This window comes from Marmota marmota, unplaced genomic scaffold (genome assembly GCF_001458135.2).
Source record: "Marmota marmota marmota unplaced genomic scaffold, marMar, whole genome shotgun sequence".
Taxonomy (NCBI): domain Eukaryota; kingdom Metazoa; phylum Chordata; class Mammalia; order Rodentia; family Sciuridae; genus Marmota; species Marmota marmota.
Window position 1 is genome coordinate 938,637 of NW_025999930.1, and position 16,590 is coordinate 955,226.

Here is a 16,590-nt window from a genome sequence, read left to right on the forward strand (position 1 = left end):
AAAGGCGGCGGGCGGGAGGGCTCGGCACTCACAGGGCGAGCGGGCGCCGTCCATGCCCGCGGCCGGGTGGCCAGAGAGGGCGAGGCGGGCGAGGCCGCGCTCCAGGGCCAGGGTCCGCGCTTGGGGCCGGGTCTGCGCTGGGGCGGGGTCCGCGCTAAGGCGGGGGGTCGTAGCGCTGCTCCGCTCCGCTCCTGCGCGCTGCTCCCTTCGGGCCGGGCCACTGCGGGACCGCGCTCCCGCGTGCTCCTGCCGGCTCAGCGCGCCTCCGCTCCCGCACCGGCTCCGACCCGGCGCGCGGGGAGGGCGGGGCGTCCGCTCGTCCCGCCCCCGGCTGGCGCGCGGGGCGGGGCCTGGCACGCCCACCTGGCTTCGGGCGCGCGCGGACACCTGCGGAACCTCTCCTGTTGCCTCCCGGGCGGCTGCCGCGTCCAGGCCAACTCCTGACCTGAGAAGCTCTTTAGAACACTCCGCAGGGCTGTTGGCCATGCAGGGCCCCCATTTTTCCCTGGGAGGCGATAGCAGGCTCCCTGCCTCACAGTACCATAGCCAGAGCAACAGACCTGGGAACCTGTGTCCCGACAAAATGGGTATTTAGGAAGAGGACCAGGGTACCCTACCCTCAGGAGCCCAAGCCCGGGCTAAACACAGTCAGGGATGAGAGTGTCCTTCCCGCCCTTGCTGTATTTACACGGTCTACGAGGGTGTCCCTGTCACCCAGGGAGACGGATAGCAATGATCATGGAGCAACAGAGGCCCCAAAGGCAGAAGCTACCTACTCTAAATTCCAGAGCTCCCAATACCGAGTCTGCGCTAGAATACCGTGTCTGGGGGCGTGGAGAGACTTTCAGAAATCCCTCGACCCAAAGTTCTCTTCATCTCTCACCTCTGCAGAATGCTGCCTCTTCTGGGCATGATCTCTCCCTCCAGCTTACTCCTCTCAACTCCCACAGGCAAGCCCCACTTGTGGGCATCTCTGAATCTCACTGCAGCGGGTAGACTATGGCCAGACTGTACTTATTTCTAAGTACTGCTCCAGGCACCATGTTGAACTAGCTCCTCACCCTCACCCAATCCTCCAAGACCTGTATCTCACAGTCACTGCACCTGCTTCCAGGTGAGGAAACCAGGGCGCAAGGGAGATGTCAGAGTATTCTCATCTCAGTATCCACCCCCCTGGTGTGACACCAGGTCAGATCTGCACAACCATTTAGAGATGGATGACCATGGCCTATTGGCCCTGGAGCCTTTGTAACAAAACAACTCATGTGACATAAAAGCCAGCAGAGTAGATACCAAGCATTCACAATTAGAGGGAAGCAGGTTCCAATCCAACTGTCACCCAGCACAGCAGGACTTCCTGGGCCCTGCTGGGCGCTAGCAGCAGGTGCTGGCACCAACTGGAAACAACTTTATGAAGGCCAACGTTCAATGTCTTCCCAGCTCTGAGTTCCGAGATGCCACACCAGTAGCCTAAAGTCGCAATACTGGAAGTATTTACACTATGGAAATTGGCAAACATCTCCCATCAGGACTTTCCCTCCAGAGATCTGGTGGTTCGGTGTGCTTGGCACTGGGCTAGGCTTTGGCATATGCCTGTTAATTTATGTTATCTAATCCCACACCTACCTTGCAGGACAGGCAAGAGCACAGAGCCCACACAAGCAGGAAGCAGATCAGCAGATGCCAGCTCTACAGGTCTGAGCAGCCCTGAGACAGTGATCTGAGCCACACCTCCCAGGCCAGGGAGGGGTGGGAGCTTCCAGCAGAGGTAGAGAGCTGATGAGAAGCATTCTGTCTTTCTGTGCAGGCTACAGACACCTGTCTTGCCCCTCACGTTCTGAAGGACGTGGGCAAGTCCAGCCCTTTCTGAGCCTCAGTATCCACTCTGCAGAACAGACCTTATCATCCTGGCTTGGCCACATTAAAGGTCTGCCAGTTCCTCCTGGACTTGGTCAGTCCAGAAAGGGCATCCTGAGTCCCAGCCTGCCCATGACCAGTTTGTTCAGGCTTATCCAAGGGAAAACCAACATAGGATGGAGCTAAGCAAGTTCTAGAGCTGATGCCCACCAGCCTGGCTTCCTGCTGCTCTGACAGGTCGCATTGGCAGCCTGTGGCATCATGCCTGCCTGGTGATGGAGGAAATGGCCAGAAGTTCTCATCAGCTCCAGCATCTACTGCCCTCACACATGTGTTGATGTTTGTGGAGAAGTGTAGTCACACCAGCAAAGCAGGGAGAACAACCCAGGATGCGGAGGGAAGGGAGATCCTGCTCCTGATCTAGGGCTGTGTGTGCTCTGACCCCCTGAGGATGATTTCACAGTTGGCTCACAGGCCTTTCATGATGGAGAACTCATTCCCTGTGCCAGCTCATGACCACTACAGTCCCCAGCTCAGGAGCTATGGGACAAGGAATCTCAAGCTAGCCTCAGGAGCAGTTCCTGGGATTCTAGCAGGTAGAGTCTCAGAGTTCCTTGATCAGAAATTGGAAGCCATACTTTTTTATTTTTTATTTTTATTTATTTATTTATTTATTTATTGGTAATGGGGATTCAACCCAGGGCTGTTTTACCACCAAGATACTTTCCCAATCCTTTTTAATTTTGTTTGGGAGGCTGAGACAGGAGGATGGAGAGTTCAAAGCCAACCTCAGCAACTTATCAAGGCACTTAGCAACTCAGCCAGACCCTGTCTCTAAATAAAATATTTAAAAGGAGGCTAGTGGGGGCTGGGGTTGTGGCTCAGTGGCAGAGCACTTGCCTTGCATGTGTGAGGCACTGGATTTGATTCCCAGCACCACATATAAATAAATGAATAAAATAAAGGTCCATAAACAACTAAAAAAATATTTTAAAAAATAAATTTAAAAAAATAAATAAAAGGAGGCTAGGGATGTGGCTCAGTGGTTGAGTTCCCTGTGTTAAATCCGCAGTACCAATAAATAAATAAAGAATTGAGACAGGGTTTTGCTGAGTCACTTAGGGCCTCACTAAGTTGCTGAGGCTGGCCTTGAACTTGCAATCTCCCTGCCTTGGCCTTCCAAACTGCTGGAATTACAGACATGCATCACTGTGCCCAGTTGTAAGCCAGGACTTTGATGAGACACACTGTGTGCCCTAGCCAGTTCAACTGGACATCTCTGAGCCTCCACGTTCCTTGTAGTGAGATAGGGAGAATAAGCATTGCCTGCTGTTTTGCTGGTTGTCCTGAGGCTCGATGACCTAAGACTGTAGAAGGGCAAAGCCCATGTCCCAGGGTCATGTTATAGCATCTGTCTTTGATGCTGAGGACAGCCATCCTGAAGGCTGACAGGCCAGGTAGGCGTGATTACCTCCTTTTCACAGATGTGTACATTGAGACCTAGCCCAGAGACTTCTCAACTTTAAGTAACTCTTCAAGGTCACAGAATGAAGACAGCAATTCTGCCCCATGGCCCCCAGTGCCCCAATCCCGAGCCCTTGCGTGAGACAAGTTTCCCCAAGACCCACCTGAGCTAGCAGAGCACCTGCAAACACACCTGCCTCTGCAGATAAAGTTCCAGGACCATGTGGTCTGTTTACTCACCTGTGAGGTGAGCACAGTGGCCGTGCCCAACAGTCTTGGTATACAATAAGTGCTCAACAAGTGTCTGTGGTAGGGAAGGACAGAGCCAGCTCCATTGCCTCTGCTCACATTAGGGTACATGGAAGCTACTGGTTAGAAGGAGGGTCTGACCTTGCCTCTCAGGAGCCTGGTCCCCAGGCACTGCCCAGGTAGGTCTTCCTCTGAGGGACTCATCAGCCCTCTAGTGCTCAGGGCCAGCACAGTAAGGACCCCTCTGAGTTTCCCCTTAGGGAGGACACCCCAGTGGGACAGCAGATGGGTGGGGATAGTACTGGGAGAACAGAGTCCCAGGAGGTGGGGGAGTGTCCTGGGGGACCCAGGAAGGCTTTTTTGAGACCTAGAGAAGGTTGGAGCCAGACCACAAGGGGTGGTCAAGAGCAGAGGACAGGTGCATGGCTGGTGGGTCATAGGAGGCAGACAGCAGTGGGTGTCGGAGTCACACCGAGTCAGAGCATCTTCTAGCCCTAGGTCTTGCTCCCCAGTGAGATGGGAGCTCCTGGTCAGGAAGGGCCTCGGGTGGACAGGAAGGGCAGGGAAGAATGAGGCAACACTTCCAGGTGACCTAGCTCTGGGGGATGAATGGGTAAAGAGCCCCCTTTCCTTCCACAACAGGGTTCCCTTAGAAGCGTTCTGAAGTACAATACATGAATCAGAAAGTGGCCCCAGTCTCCTAAGTAAAACTGGTTACTATGTAGAACCTTCTTTGTGATTCTAGAGGGAAGTCAATTTCAGAGTGATCCTCAATTCTGGTAACACAGAAGATAGAGTTTAAAGTAGAACTGTCCAGCTGGGGTGTAGGTCAGTGGTGGAACTCTTGCCTAGCATATGTGAGGTCCTGGGATGAACCCTCAGCACCCCAGAAAGAAGGAAGGGGGGAAAAAAAGAAAGAAAGAAAAAGAGGAAGGAAGGAAGGAAAATTGTCAGTACTGAGGAGAAAGAAAAAAAAAGAACACAGTTTTGGAAGAAGACATAGCCCAACAGGCCTGCCTCTGTTTCCCCACCTGGAGGGGAGGCCTCACCAAGTCCAAGGTCAGACCTGTGACCTTGTCTCACTCTCTGCATCCCAGTATGTCTCATGTGTGCCTGCAGTTCGGCAACCTGAGGCTTGAGAAGCCCCCTCCACCTGAAGATTCTAAATCTGTGAGCCTGGGTGGGCCAGGCCTCAAGAGTTTGGAAGGTCCCAAGCAATCCTAGTGTGGTGCCTGATACCCATGTGGCTCCAGTAGGTGCTCAACAGAAGCTGCCTACCTGCCAGGTGAGTGCTTGCACAGAACAAGCAACAGAACAGACAGACCCTGGATAGAGCTCTGGGGTTGTTTGGTCAGGTTGTTTCTTGGTGTTTGTTTAGGAGCATGCCATGAGCTCTCGGGTTGCTCATTTCTCTTGCGGGGAGGGAGTTCCTGGAACCCCATACATCGTGGGGGCTGAATGCTGATCCCAGCTCCCAGGTGGCCCCACAGAAGACCTCAGATTTAGTTACTGTGGGTCTGGCCAATCAAGCCAGTCCATGTAGCTGGGAAGACAGATGATAGGGGCCCGGGAGGGGCCACCAAGCACCCGTTATTCAGAGGAACCCTGCCCTGCTGGCCCTGGAGATGCAGGCCCAGAGCTGGCAAAGTGCAGGGAGGAAGGGGCTCAGTACCCCCTGGGAGAAAGTAAGATGTGTGGACAGCTCAAGTGTCAGGGGCCACACTTGGCCTGTCTGTCGGCGCAGGACTGGGTGGCGACAGTCCCTCAAAGACAGAGCATTGAGAAAAAAAATGTGTTCCAAGGGCCACGATTCCCAAAGACTGGCTTAGCACAATTGCTGAGCTGACCCCACTGTTCATGATGGACACTCTGCAGCATCTCAGGCTTATCCTATTCCCAGGGATCATACAAATCTCCAGGCGTAGGAGGCAAGAATCAGGGCTGAGGCTGTGTTTGTAAGGATCGAGGCTGACTGGAAACATCGGAAGTTGTATTGGTTGGGATGAGAACCAGCCAGAGTGACGTTTGCTTTCTGCATATCTCCAAAAGCCACGTGTGGTGTGTGACAGGAGGACTGTAGCCAGCCCCAGTGACCGGATTTTGTTTCTGCCAGGTATAGCCTTCCTGAGAGGTGACCCAGCTATTTCTCCTCACTTGTGCTTAGGGAAAAGGGGGAGACCGTGGCGCGCCCCCCCCCTCAGGGAAAGAGGGAGCTGGGGAGCAGGTTGGTTGTGAGAGAGGATGTGAACATGTGTCCTTGTCACAACCAGGGCCAGCCTGTGGGCGGAGCTAGACATGGAGTCTGGGGGACAGGAGGGAGGGAGGCACATTGCAGAACTCTGTCTTTATTTCCTTTCTTCTCTTTTTACAATTAAAAAGATGACACATCATTTCCTTTGCCCCCAAGTTTTAAAACGTGTTGATTTTTTAATAACAGTTTTATTGAGATATAATTCACATATCATAAAATTCACCCTTTTTAAAGTGTGCAATTCAGTGGTTTTAAGTACATTCACGATGCTGTAGAACCATCACCTCTAATTCCAGAAAATGTCGTCATCCCCCCAAAAACCCCATTCCTGGTAGCAGTCCCTGCCCCTACCCCAGGCCTTGGCAACCACTAACCTCCTTTCAGTTTCTAGGGGCTTCTGTATTCTGGACACTTCAAACAAATGGAATCACACAGTATCTGACCTTTTGTGTCTTTTTTCACTGAGCACAATATTTTCAAGGTTTCTGCATGTTGTGTGAGATTCCTTTTTATAGGAAATAATATTTCATTGGCTATACATTTTGACATATATATATATTTGGCAGTACATCTGAGCCTTTTTCATGTTTTGAGACATGGTCTTGCTAGACAAGGCTGGCCTCAAAATTTCAATGTTCCTGCCTTAGCCTCCCAGGTAACTGGGATTAAAGACATGTGACATATTGATTTTTTTCTTTCTTTCTTTCTTTCTTTTTTTTTTTTTTGGTGGTACCGGGGATTGAACCCAGGGGTGTTTAACCACTGAAACAAATCCCCAGCCCTTTTTTAAATATTTTATTTAGAGACAGGATCTCACTAAGTTGCTTAGGGCCTCACTAAGTTGCTGAGGCTGGCTTTGAGCTTGTGACCCTCCTGCCTCAGTCTCCCAAGCTCCTAAGATTATAAGGATGTGCCACCATGCCCAGCAGACATATTAATTTTTTAAAAATTTTTTAGTTGGGGCTGGGGATGTGGCTCAAGCAGTAGCACGCTCGCCTGGCATGCGTGCAGCCCGGGTCCGATCCTCAGCACCACATACAAACAAAAATTTTGTGTCCACCGAAAACTAAAAAATAAATATTAAAATTCTCTCTCTCTCTAAAAAAATAAATATAAAATAAAATACAAACCCATCTTTCAAATTTAAAAAAAAAATTTTAGTTATAGTTGGACACAATACCTTTATTTTACTTATTTATTTTTATGTGGTGCTGAGGATGGAACCCAAGGCCTCATCCGTGCTAAGCGAGCACTGTACCGCTGAGCCCCAGCCCCGGCCCCTCGTATTGACTTTTTAAGAACACAGTGGGATTCAAATCTTTTTCTGCTAAGCACAGGGTTATTATTTAATTTTACCTGATTAGGCATATGCTAAATAGAAGATCATGTATCCTATTTTGTTTTGGTCTAGAGTACTAGGCATTAGCTCCTCAAATGTCCTATGATGAGCAGGTATTTGAGATTCCCTCCCAGGAGCCCTGCTGGGGGCCAAGAGGAACCAGGCATGGAGAACACCAATGCCCCAGCTTCCACTGACCAGTCTCCCAAAGCGCACTCACTGGGCAGCTTCTTGCCCCCAGGAATCAAAACCACAGATCTTGAGAGTCTAGGAATGGGTCCTAAGTCTGGGGAGTAGTGTAACCCCGTTAAAGCTTGCTGCTAATAATAATATTGATAATAATGATGATGATAATAATAATAATTATTATTATTATTGATACCAGGATTACACCCAGGGGTGCTTAACCGCTGAGCCACATCCCCAGTCCTTTTTATTTTTTATTTTCAGACAGGGTCTTGCTAAGTTGCTTAGGGCCTCACTAAGTTGCTGAGACTGGCTTTGAACTCACGATCCTCCTGCCTCAGCCCTGGAATTACAGGTGTGTGCCACTGCACTCAGCGATAATAATAATCACAACCAACACTTGGCACTTGGTCTGTGACTGGACAAAGCTAATGCTTTGCGGAAATACCTTTATGTCACCCTGAGGTGGTGCTGGTATCGGTCAGATGGGAATCCATGACCTGCAGAGGGCATCCATAGTGCCTGATTGCCACACCCAGCGGGTTGTGCCCCTGGAAGGGAGCCCAGGAGGACTGGCCACGTCTCCACCCTGAAGCTGCCATCTGGTGTCCTCAGGCCATTGAGGTGAGCCTTCAGGTCCTGTGAGGTTTCTCCCTTGGGGTTCTGTCCTCTTGGGCCCCAGGTGAGTCATGGCCTGCCCTCAATTCCCAAGCCCAAGCCCATGAGTTCACTGCCCTCCAGGTCAGCTGCCACCGCTGAGCCCTGATTTGGGTGTAAGTTTCCTCCCGGCCCCAACAGCTCCTGCGGCCCGGGCTCGTCCTGTCCTGCCCTTAAATGGAGGCAACCGTGCAGCCTAGCACAGGCTTTCTGGAAAACAGTCTGTGACTGGAGCAAGAGTCTGCACGCTGCTCCGACTGTGTAAGTCAGTGAGTCCTTTTGGAGAATTTGCATGAATGAGGTGACCATCGATGTGGATTGTGACACAGAAAGATGTTCGCTGAAGGATTATTTAGAATAAGCATCTTCAATCACCTAAAATCTCTGCAACGGGAAAATGATTAAGCAAACCATGTTATTCCCACATAATCAAATAGGATCAAGCCACGCAAGTGCTGTTTGTAGGTTTATAACAGCGCAAGGAAGGAATTAGAGATAATGGGGAGTGACGGCGCACGGGCGAGAAACCGGAAGGAAACGCACCAATTCGACACCTGGGAATGTTTCCGATCTGGTGCGTTTTTCTGTGCTTTGTAGAAAAGGCAGCTCTACTTAATATCCAGGCTGTATCTCTTACATAATTTATACGTGCCAACTTATCAAGCCCTTTAAAAAGGGGTTGCTGATAGGCCCCCAACAAGGCTAGGAGAGGAGCCAAGGGCTCAGCGGTGAGCAGCATGTGGAGAGTCATGGATCCCAGTTGAGTCCTGGCACCATCTGCCTTTGTTAATTTGTTTCTTTTTATAGATGTTGATGGACCTTTATTTTATTCATTTATTTATATGTGGTGCTGAGACTCGAACCCAGCCCCTTTGTTAACTTCTCCAAATCCCCTGGAAATTCCCAGCAGCCCAGGAAGCATGCAAAGCAAGTTGGCTTTTACAGCTTCGGAGATGACATCGTGTGGGGCTGGGGCACACGGTGGGGGCGGGGGGGCCAGGTTTATTGAGTTGCTTTCAGTGAACTCTGGAAAAACTCCTACCTTGGCTGGGACACCCCAGTTTCCTTGCCCTTGCCTTGCCTGCAGGGCCTACCCAGAAAGAGAGGAACAGCCACCAATTTGGAAGAACCACTCAATTTGCCAAGGGCAAGTTCTCATCTCCCTGTTTCATAAGGAGACACCAAGGTGCATGGGGGATCAGTGACATACTAGCAGGGGCTGTGGACAGGGTAGAAAGGAACCAGGCAGTGGCTGGGTTCAGTACCTGCAGCAGGGTCCTCTGAGCAGAGCCTACACCCGCTGCCCAGGGCATCTCTGACCGCAGCCTTGGCTTGTTCCCCTGTCTGGGGTAGGCTGACTCACACCTGGGCAAGCAGGGGTCTCTGTGCCCAGAGTTTCCAATTTGCACCCAGCAGGACCCCAGGCCACCTGGCAATTGCAGCAACAGAGTCCCTGTGAGAACCCCCAGGGGCTGCGTCATCTGCCATGTGAATGCAGATGAGGGTTTTTTCCACTTTGCAATAAACATGGCCTCCCTGACTTCTGTTTTTTTCCAGGAGTGTCAGTCTGAATTGCCTGTGCCTGTCTGGGGAGAGCAGGCGATGCCTGCTCTGAGTTACTCCATGATGTATAGAACGGCAGCAGTTAGCATGTGCCTAACCCTGGCTTACTCCTCTTGGCAAAGCAGTCGTTTGCCATGAGTCACTCCATTTTGAGTCCAGGTACCAAGGCAGATTTCATTTGTACACCTTGTTTGTACAAATGAAAAATCACCATCTGCCTGGCCCAACTATAAGGCACAAAATTGACAAATAACTTACACATGCCAACTTATCAAACAAAATCAAGGAGCTCCTAAACCATGTGGGCACCCCAAGTCATATCAGAAGCACCAGACACGGGAGCTTATCAATTTCATCTGAGCCATAACCCCTTCATTGAAAGAAGAATTCCCAAGACTGGACACAGTGGGTCCCTGACCCCTGTCACCTGGTCACCTGTTAGGAGCCTTGCCCAGGAAAAATTGCCACAGTGATGAACCTCTGATCCTGTCCCTCTGGGCTTTAGCACAGTGCGGTTTCTCCTGCCCATGACAATACCACCAGCCCATTCCAAGCTGATGCTCTGAAAAAAGCTGCCATTTGTACCTTCTGCCTTGGAGACTCTGCAAAACTACTTAAAATCCTTATCTGAGCCTGGCATGGGGCTCACGCCTGTGATCCGAGCAGCTTGGGAGGCTGAGGCGGGAGGATCGCTAGTTCAAAGCCAGCCTCAGCAACTTAGCAAGGCCCTAAGCAACTTAGCTAAGACACTGTCTCAAAATGAAAAATAAAAAAAAAGGTTGAGGATGTGGCTCAGTGGTTGAGTTCCCTGTGTTAAATCCGCAGTACCAATAAATAAATAAATAAACAATAAAATCCTTATCTGACCACCTGCAGTGACTCTTTGACTCTGACTTCACATCTCTCTGCTGTTCTTGGCACAGCGTCCTGTAACCTCAAAGCCACCTTAATCCTTTCTTTGTCTTCCATGCCCTATATCTCTCTATATCATTGTCAGGAAGTACATGTGACTTGAGGGTCATAGATATCAGAAGTTAAGATTAGAAAAGAATAAGAGATCTTGTGATTATCCGGCTTTTGACTCTCAGGTGATCCATGAGTACTGTTCTTCAATAAATTCTGACACTGTGGAAAGACACCAAACATGCTTGGTCTACGTTAATGACATAGCTTGCTTGTGACACTGCCTCTGGAAGTTACCTGGCTCATTTAAACACAAGATGTGCCCGTGTGGACCTTAGGGCAGCATCAGATACCCGTGGGGCCCACTGTGCAACTGATCAGGTGCTCATACCAGAAAATACCCATATCACATGCCAGATGGCATGGTAGGCATCTTTACCTGGAGCAGCCAGGAGGCTGACCAGAGGAGGCCCAGATTAAGAGATGGAAGAGGAAGGGGTGGGGGGGAGTGTGAATTTCTAGATCCAAAGTAGGGAGGCCTTTTTAAAATGGCACATAATACAGAAGCTAGCTCTACACAGTCTAGACAGTTGATTCTGGTTATTCACACGGATGAGTTCAGAACTATTGTTCCCGGGGGAGGAAACAGGGCACTGCAATCAGCTCATGTACAGATCAGCCAATTTCCTCTTGCCCTCTCTGCATTGACTGCTGACTCAGCAACATGGAACCGACAGTCCACAGCACCTCGACTCACGCCAGACCCAAGTTTACTTAACTATTTTCTCCCCAAGTCAGGTTGCTGCCTTTTGGGGGACTCGGGAACACTGGACAGCACCCCAGGACTGAGCCTGGGACCATTTTAATAGCGCAAAAAGTGTGGCACTAAATAGAACCCAGGAAACCAACAAGCCAACACAGAAATAAACAATGGAAGGAGAGAATCCACATGGGAAAAAAAAAAAAAAAAACAGATGCAGATGGCTCTTAAATATTAAAAAAGAAAAAGTGCAACTTTGCTCTTGAAAAAATAAATTGCTGATTAAAATCATAATGGGAGTCTCCCAGGACACCACAGTCCACCTATCAGGTTGACAAAAGTGAGAAAGTGCATCCAGAGGAGACCCTCCCATTCTTTGCTGGGGGGTTTGGGGGCAGCAATCAGCTGTTTGTGCTGAACATCACCTGGAGTTCAAGTCCATCACCCCACCCCTAGGGGTGTGCGCTGCAACGTCCACCTGAGCTACTGCACGCCAGCTTTAAGGACAGAGTGTCTCATTACCAATGATGTCTTTTATCTCTCTTTCCATGATTTCCACAGGGCTCAATCTGTTCCCTGAATTCTGGGTACAGGAGTTGCATTATCTCCATATCCATGCCCAGAGGTCTGGTGTCTTGGTCCATTTTCTGTAACAAAATACATGAGGTTGGGTAATTATAAAGAAGAGAAGTTCACTTGGCTCACGGTTCTGGAGGCTGGGAGGTTCAAGAGCATGGTGCCATCACAGGCTGGGCATCTGGTGAGGGCCTCCTTATTGCACGTGACGCAACAGAGGACAGAGCGAGTGTGACAGAGAGCACCTTTATAACAAGGCTACTCTCTCCACAGCCCAGTAGCCCACTCATCCATCAGTCCATGAACTGACCAGGCATCGGGCAGGCAGAGCCCCGGTGGTCGAGTCACACTTCAGAGGTCCCAAGTCTCAACCCTGCTGCATGGGGGACTAACTTTCCAACACATGAACTTGGGGGGACACAGTCAAGCCATCGCATCTGCGAGTGGAGCCCCCAGTACCTGTTTGTGGTGTGCACTTGCCCCACGGGGGTCTCCTCTGGGTGGAAGGGACCACAGAGAAGGGGCTGGGGAGGGGCCAGTCCCAGACAGGAGCTGCGTGCTGTGAGCTCATTGTCCTGAACCTCGACAGGCGTGCCTCCTCCCAGCCTGCAGGGGGAGACACAGCGTTGGCAGGCCCAGCACCTACAGGTACCACACACGGTTAACTCCCCCAATGGTCTTCCCTGGACACTCAGTTGACCTCCCAGCATCCCACGGGTACTGGCTGGGCTGGGATAGTCCAGGCCCAATGCACATGTACCCATTGAAGGTGCCACAAAGACCCTAAGAAGTAAGAACCATGACTCTGCATTTTAGAGTTGAAAAGCCAGGCTCTGTGACCATCTGTCACCTGTCAAGGTCATTGCTAGCACCCAGGAAGCAGGTGCAAACTGAGGCTGTGGCTTCGAGGCGGGCCAAACAGGCCACCCAGCTGCTCAGGTCCTGCTGTTGGGAGGCTGAGTTCTGACAAGCCAGGGCTGCTCAAGGGTGCCCGCCTGGGCAGGGCAGGGCAGAGCTCCCAAAGTAGCAGCTCCCCAACATTCTCCACAGGATGGGCCACAAGGTGGGTTTGGGGTTTTGTTTGGCTCAACTTATTTTCAGGAGTTTCAAGCCTGCAAGAAAAGTGACAGGATTTTTTGCCTTTTTGCTTTCTCCGTCTTCACATTACACCCTAATCCCTGCAAAGCAATGACTGCCTTTGGATGTCACTGCCTGTCTTTTTGTGTCCCTGACTGACCTGGGTTATTCCCCTAATGAGTGGCATGCACACAGCTGTAGGCTGGCCTCTCTTCACTCACAGACTTGGGGCTCAGAAGTGGAGACACTGCTGATTCTGTGTCCCCCTGTCTGGCAGCGTGCATATCTTGGGAGTAGCAAAATGCTAGCTCAAACTGGTTTAAGCCCAAAAGGGAATTTACTGGTTTATTTAATAGAAAATCTGGTGAGCTGCAACAGTTTCAAGTGTGGCTGGATCCAGGTGCCCAAGGGTGGTATCCAGCTCTCCCTTTCCTTCTTTTAGCTCCATTTCCTCTGTGAAGGTGTCATGCCCCATTGACTCTTCCTAGAGATGGTTCCCACAGTTGCCAGAAGCTTTGGGTTGACCTCAACTTCTACAGCCTCAGGGAAAGCAGCAGGAAGGAATCTTATTGGCTGACTTAGGTCAGGTGGTCACCCCTGAGCCAGTCACAATGGACAGGACTGGAGGGCAGACTTGGATAAAATGGCTGGGTATAGAAGGAGGGCATGGCCCCAAGGAAAGGGGTGGTGCTGCTATTCCACTGGACCAGAGCCTTGATCCTTTTGGGCTGTGCTCACCCCAAAGATTTGAACTAATTCTTGGGGTCCCCAGCATAGCTCTCACCCTCTTGGCCTCAATCTGCTCATTCTATTAAATAGCTCACAGAGGCGGGTGCCAGAAAGGTCCCCAGACGAGACAAGGACCTACCAACCCCAGGGTGCCCGTCAAGTGGTGGCTCTGTCCTCCCAAACTCCACAGTCAACAGGAGTCTACTGAGGAAATCGCCACTTCCTGGGGCCATGGGAAAGGGAGCCTCTATTTTTCTAGAAGATTTTATGTGAACTGAAAATGCAAGAAAGAAGTCATTGATCAATAAACCACAACGGTGACCCTTCTATTGAGGAAATACATATTGATCTTACAGAAAGCATGTTGTTTGGCAAGATAATTGGTCACTGACAGAGAGAAGCATCCTCTCTGTTAAATAAAGACCTAAACTACAGTGGTGTCACAGGTCACCAGCAGGCTATGCCCCTGTGCCCTCCACCCCCCTCTGGTCATTTGCCACCTCAGGAAGTGGCTTTAGTACTGTGTCTCTGAGGATTGGGGTTTTGGGGTGTTGAGGGGGCCCTGGGCCAGAAGCTGAGGGCAGAGGTCAGGCCAGGTCTTGCACCGTCCAGAGCAAAGCCAGCAGGTGCAGAGGGGGACACACTGCAGAGATGAGAGGCGGCAAAGAGCCCTCGGTCCCTCCAACGGTGCTCTCCTCAAAAGTCTGGGCTGGACGTCAGGCCTGCTTAGGAGGCAGAGAACTGGAGCCTAGAGAAGATAAGGGAGCTGCCCCAGGGCGTCCCATAAGCAGGTCACTGCAGAACCCAGCTCCAGGCTCCAGGTTCAAAGCAGGCCCCTTTTCAGCCCAGAGGAGTTTGTGACTCATGAGCGGAGGTGACCAGATCTGTGGATGAATCCAAAAACAAGAGCCATGGGGGTGAAGCAGGACTTAAAAAGGGACAAGGAAAACTGACCTAATAAAAAAACATGATTTATCCAGGTGTGGTGACATGGACCTGTCCCAGCTACTCCCTGGACAACAGAGAGACCCTGTCTCAAAAATTAAATAAATAAATAAAAATACAAAATGATATTAAAAGGCAGGCATCTACTTGCAATCAGCATATGAAACCTGAGAGATGTGATCATTAATATGCACAAAAATTCATATTAACCAATATGGGAAAGACCAAATTACCAAAAGAAAGACAGGCATAGACTTGTCATAAAAGGTCACCAAACCCCAGAGACTCTACTTCTGTCTGGCCAGACACTACTGGGTAATAGGCCATGAAGTTCATCAACATCCTCACATAGGAGTTTAACGTTCCTGTTCTAACATGGTCTGGAGTGGGCACAGGCCAGGTGACGTGCCCTCACGGGTCCCTGGGAGCGAGTTGGTCAGGAGAGCCATTGGCCAATGTCACACACTTGCCAATTCTTTGTTCCACTTCTAGGAGTTTACCTCCAGGACAGCAAAGTTGGAGGCATGAAGTTGTTGGACTTTGAAGTATTTAAAGGCTGAAAAGGTTGGAAGTGACCCTGGGTTCCAGCAGAAGGGCCTGGGTAGAAGACGATGGTACATCCTAACCCTTATCAGATGGAACAGCATGAGGAAACTTCTACAGTCATGAAGAAATCCATGGGTCCCAGTGCCAGTTCTCTATTTGGGAAGAGGTAATACGTCTACTAGCTTCTGCATGCTAAGGTAGGTCCTGGTGTTCTGATGTTCATTTGTACACTCTGCTATAAGGGGCCATATATTCTACCTTGTCATCTGTCCCCCACCTGTACCTCTCAAGGGCAGATGCTCCCAAATCCACCCATCAAAAGGAGCAATCAGGAGACTGGCTCTGCCCAGTGGCCTGTGTCATGTGGGCTGTGCAGCTCACCTGTCAACAGCTTCAGATAGGATCTTGGTTGACCTCAGTGCCTGCTCACCTCTGAATAATGGCCACTCTTCATTCAGCCTGGGCTTTGGGACGAGAAAGTGCAGAGAGTGGAGGGCAGCTGTTCCATGGCCCTCATATAAAATGCACCAGAGGTAAACTTTTCTTATCCTAAGCCATTGGAGCTTTGAGATCATTTGTTATGCAGCAAGTGCTGACAGATACACTCTGCATTAGATTCCTGGCACTGCAAGAGAATTTGGCAAGTCATAGAAGATCATGAAAAAATGTTGAAAGAACAGATAAAGAAATGCTCTCAGAGGACTGGAGCTGTGGTTCAGCCATAGTGCACTTGCCTGGCATGTATGAGGCACAGGGTTCAATTCTCAGCACCACATTTAAATAAATAAAATAAAAGTCTACCAACAACTAAAAAAGAAAAAAGAAAGAAAGAGAGAAAGAAAGAAAAAGAAAAGAAAAAGAAATGCACTCAGAGAAAAGGACTACAAGAAAATATACACAGCAAATTAGCAGTGGTTATTTTCTACTTGGGCAAATTCTTTAAAATTTTTTTTTCTTTTGTGCTATTCTGATATTTGCAGATAACCAGCCACAGCTGTACTGTGTCCTGCTCAGGTAACATCCTGAACATCTGCTGTGAAACTGTCCCAAGGCCTGAGAGGGGTTGGGAGAAATATTTTAATTATTACTATCATTATCATTCAATGCCTAATAGACATTATAGTTTCATGATTCAAAGACAGAAAATATGAAAAGGTGTAAGAAAGAATGTCTATTTTGCCTCCTAAACCCAGTTCCTCACCAAAGACAATACCATCTCCAGATTCTGCAGCTTATATGAGAGAAAGGTGGCAGTGCTTAATCTAGGCCTTTTGCTCAGCCCCACATGAGGTTCTGAAGATCCTTTCATTCTGGTCAACATAGAGGGCCCTGGTTCTTTTGACAGCTGCATAATATACCATTTGTCCATCAAGACCATGATTTATATCACCAGCCCATTCGGCAGTAGTAAACAAGGCTGCAGTGAGCCTGTGACCTGCTCGTGCCAAAACCACCTGTAGAAGGAATTCCCAGAAGTGGAGTGATTGA

General features: G+C 49.8%; 1 protein-coding gene across 1 annotated transcript in view; it reads right to left on the minus strand.

Moving 5' to 3' along the window:
* Nucleotides 1–486, minus strand: part of Wnk2 (WNK lysine deficient protein kinase 2) — a 120,318-nt gene extending 119,832 nt beyond the window's left edge. The window contains exon 1 of the mRNA XM_015506253.2: nucleotides 29–486. Within this exon, the coding sequence (XP_015361739.1) occupies nucleotides 29–486 (458 nt within the window). The remainder of the gene's footprint in view (nucleotides 1–28) is intronic.
* Nucleotides 487–16,590: the final 16,104 nt, after the last annotated feature.